Consider the following 4,160-nt stretch of genomic DNA (forward strand, 5'->3'; position numbering starts at 1 on the left):
GAGTGTGTCCTTCCTCTTAGAAAATAGTCAATCCCAGGACCCAGGCCCCCTCAGGCTCAGCACAAGCCTTCCACCTCCTCACCCCAGGCAGTCAACATCCCCTGACCCCAGGGGCAGGCACTACCCAGTTCCTGTAGGGGGTCAGGGTGTGCGGCCCATGCAGCAAAAAGTGGGGAAAGGACAGGCCAGGTCCAGGACACTGAGGGAAACTCAGGCTGAGAATTCATGCGGAGGCCCAAGGGTCCGATCCCCCAGCCAATTTTCCTGGCAGTCTTAAACAGAAGGAAAACATCCCTCTTTCAAAAATGAGCAAAGTTTCTGTTCCTAATAAAAAATAAACAAAAGTTCAGTTTCGGTTTCCATTTCCCACCAGCAGGAGGCTTGCCTTCCGAGCTCAAAAGGCAGCTCTCAGAATTAGATCAAGCCGGTTCTGGAAGAACCTGTCTCCAGCACTCTCTGCACCTCAAAGAGAGGAGGATAAGCCCCTCTGTACCCCCGCCACTGCCCTCTGCCCCCTCTGCAGTCCTTTAGCCTCCTGGAGAAAGGCTGGAAGTTGCCCCTTACAAGGCTGGGCAGAAGAGAAGAAGATTTCATCCAGGTCCTGTGAAGATGGCAGCCTCCCAGGATCTGTATGACACCCCTGGGGACAGGCTAGATGCTTTCGTGAGGCACAGCCTTCAGCCCGAGGGGGATTGGAAAGATGAAGTGAAGGACGCCCAGCAGAGAATCGAGCAGTTTTTGAGGGATCAGTGTTTCCATGATGAGCTGATTCTGGACAAAGAAGTCAGGGTGCTGAAGGTGGTGAAGGTGAGCACTTGGGGTGCCAGGGATTCAAATCTCCACACTGCCCCTAATGGACTGGGAGACTTTGGGGGATGGGTCCCTTCATCTCTCCACCTCTTTGAAATTGATCTGTTATGAACAATAAGTGGGATAATTCACAGTAAAGTGCTGTCAAGCAGTAAATTAGCCTATAAATCCAAGGGTAATGATGATTATCATTATTATTTTTATCATTCTTAGCTGGCACCCAGCTCTCTGAGTGCCAGAGAGGTGAAATGAAGCAAGCAGGTTTCTATAAAATTTATGGGGGTTGTTTCTTGTTTAAGAAACCCTACTTTACCCCTAAAGTCATGAAAACAATCTCCTATATTTATTTTTCTTTTAAAATGGCACTGACTGGTTATGCTAAAAATTATCTAGCAATTAGATAACACCAGAGTGTGTTCCGTGGGTTCAAAGGGTTTTTAGGGGCTGGCCGTGAAATGCAACACTTATTTACAGCATGGTTTCTCCTGGGAAGGCACTAAATTTTAATCAACACTTAGAACATCACCTATATCACGAGTCTTGACCATAAGTCTAGAGTTTATTCATTTTGCTAGAATGAAAGGCATCTAACATTAATTTAAGTATATCAGGCTTTCCTTAGGTGCTGTGATGGCTACTGAGAATAAGACTGAAAAAAGGACATGCAGCTTTACAGAATTCTTAAGCGAAAGGTTGAAGCCAAATATTCAGATACATTACTACCAAACTATGAGCTTCAAGACAGAAATTCAATTTAATTGAATTCAAGTTCCTGCAGTTGCTTAAAAAGGTACAGCTTTGCACTTCTGGGCTCTGATTCTGCCATACCTCTGAGCTTGCTGTCTTCTCTAGAGCTATGTCAACATCTTTGCTTTCAGAATCTGAAACAAAAACAAAAAGAAAATTCCCATCAGATCCAGAAGTAGGATTCATATTCTCTTAAGGATGGGACTAAAGGGATTCAAGTATTTTAACATATGTTCCAAATAAAACTCGATCTGCTGTCTCTATGGGATATACCTTAATACCCATATCTTAAAGCTCCTGTTGCCACCTTTAAAGGTGTTTTGTGTCAAGTGGAGACTAATTATTATGTAAGGGGAAAAATGAATTTTATGTTTCTTTTTTGCTTTCTCAATGATCTCTATTTTGAGAAGGTGAAAAACACCCCAGAATAACTATCTCACTTGTTTTGAGCAGCACAGAAAATACTCAGAACAATGTTGTTATGCCCCTTAAGACCCTATCTGAATAAACATGAGTAAACAGGAAATAACAGTAAGGTCACATCTTTAGTCCATTTCACTTCTATGTTAGAGGAAGGGTGTACATTGCCCAGTTATACATAAATCATCATTTGCCTTCTCTCTGTCTTTGTCAACCCTTTTAAGCACTAAATTTTCCTTAATTGCATCCAGTCTTCCTGGTTTCGTCTAGCCATATTAGGCTGAGAGTGCTGTATTTTTCTAGTTAAATATGCTTATTCCACTTGATTTCCAACCATTGATGGCCTGGAGAATCTTCTGGGCCCAATAGTAACTTGTGCAAGGAAGTCTCTTCCAGTGCTTAAACACCAATTCCATCTGACACCCCTATTCTTCCTTTTCTACTATTCTGTGTCCTCTGATCAAAAAATCCAATGTCTAAATTAAGGATACATAGTAATCTGAAGACAATATCGCATCATGATCTTTCAAAATTACACAGTAATACATTTAGTCACAAAAATACAGGAAAATACAAGATATAGAAAATAAACGACCTTACTATTCCTAGATAAGTACTATTCACGTTTTAGTGCACTATGATCACATTTTAAATGTTCCTAAATAACTAAAAAATCATTTTATTTCATATGTACTTATAAGTATATTTATTTCAAAAGCACTGGTAAGTTTCCGGTGCCAGCTAAGATGAAGTAAACCCCTTACAAATTACCTCTCTCACAAATTACAAGTGAAACTCTGGACAGATATCAACTTTAAAGTTTGAAAAAGTAAACAACAGCAGACAGACTGGAGACTGAAACCAAACTTGAATTACTTATAACAAGATCATGGTGGAACAAAATAATAAAACACACAACACGAGAGGGGGTGGTTAGGAAGAGGCTGGTCAATCAGTACACAGTTACTGTTAGGATGACCAAGTTCTCCTGTGGGGTGACTACAGTTAGGGAGAATGTACTGTATATTTCAAAATAGCTAGAAGAGAGGATTTTGAATGTTCGTACCATAAAGGAATGATAAATGTTTGAAGTAATGGATATGGTAATCATTACACAATGTATACACGTATTGAAATATCACCCTGTACCCCATAAATATGTATGATTTTTACATGTCAATTAAAGACAAAAAAAACTTTCAGAAAAGACACTTAATACAGGCAGATATGAAAAAATTGTGCTAAGTGAGAGGGAAAAGCCAAATTCAAAAGGTCACTTACCATATATTCTCATTATATAACGTGATGTTATCTTATTTTGATATTATTATGAAAATAATAGAGATGGAAAAGACATTGATAGTTTCCAGAGTTTAGGGATGGTGGAGGGAGGGAAGAGAAAGGAAGAAGGGAGGGAGGGAGGAGAGAAGAAGGTGTAACCATGAAGGAGCTATGTGAGGAAGATCTTGCAGTGATGGAATAGTTCTGCATCTTGATTATAGCAGTGGTCACACAAATCTCCACATATGATAAAATGTTACAGAACTAAATAGATGCATAGCATCAATGTCAACTTCCTGGTCTTGTTATTCTATTATATTTGTAAGATGTGAGCATTGTGGGGAATGGGGTGAAGAACAGACCAGATTCCTCTATACTATCTTTGCAACTTCCTGTGAATCTAACATTATTTCAAAATATAAAGTCTAAAAACATTTCGTACCTACACACAAGCATTCACACATACAAAATGTATGTGTACAAAATATGTACACTAAAATATGTTTGTCTAGGCCAGAGGCTATCCAGTAGGACTTTCTACAATGAGGGAAAGGGTCTATATATGTGCTGTCCAATATATTTAATGACAGCCACTGTTTCTGGTTATTATTGAGCACTTGAAATGAGGCCAGTGAAAAATGGAATGTTGGGCAGTGTCTTTTGCTCAGTGGTCAGAGCACAGGCCCCACATACCGAGGGTGGCGGGCTCACACCCAGCCCCAGCCAAACTGCAACAAAAAAATAGCCAGGTATTGTGGCCAGCACCTGTAGTCCCAGCTACTGGGGAGGCTGAAGCAAGGGAATTGCCTAAGCCCAGGAGTTGGAGGTTGCTGTGAGCTGTGTGACGCCATGGCACTCTACTGTGGGCAATGAAGTAAAACTCTGTCTCTACAAAAAAAAAA

General features: G+C 40.4%; 1 protein-coding gene across 1 annotated transcript in view; it reads left to right on the forward strand.

The window, feature by feature from the left end:
- Positions 1 to 400: 400 nt before the first annotated feature.
- The window catches only part of LOC100966885 (2'-5'-oligoadenylate synthase-like protein 2), a 13,978-nt gene continuing 10,218 nt past the window's right edge, over positions 401 to 4,160 (forward strand). Inside the window, exon 1 of the mRNA XM_012805200.2 lies at positions 401 to 807. Within this exon, the coding sequence (XP_012660654.1) occupies positions 610 to 807 (198 nt within the window). The 5' untranslated portion in view covers positions 401 to 609. The remainder of the gene's footprint in view (positions 808 to 4,160) is intronic.

This window comes from Otolemur garnettii, unplaced genomic scaffold (assembly GCF_000181295.1).
Source record: "Otolemur garnettii isolate 467f Iridium unplaced genomic scaffold, OtoGar3 scaffold00038, whole genome shotgun sequence".
NCBI lineage: Eukaryota > Metazoa > Chordata > Mammalia > Primates > Galagidae > Otolemur > Otolemur garnettii.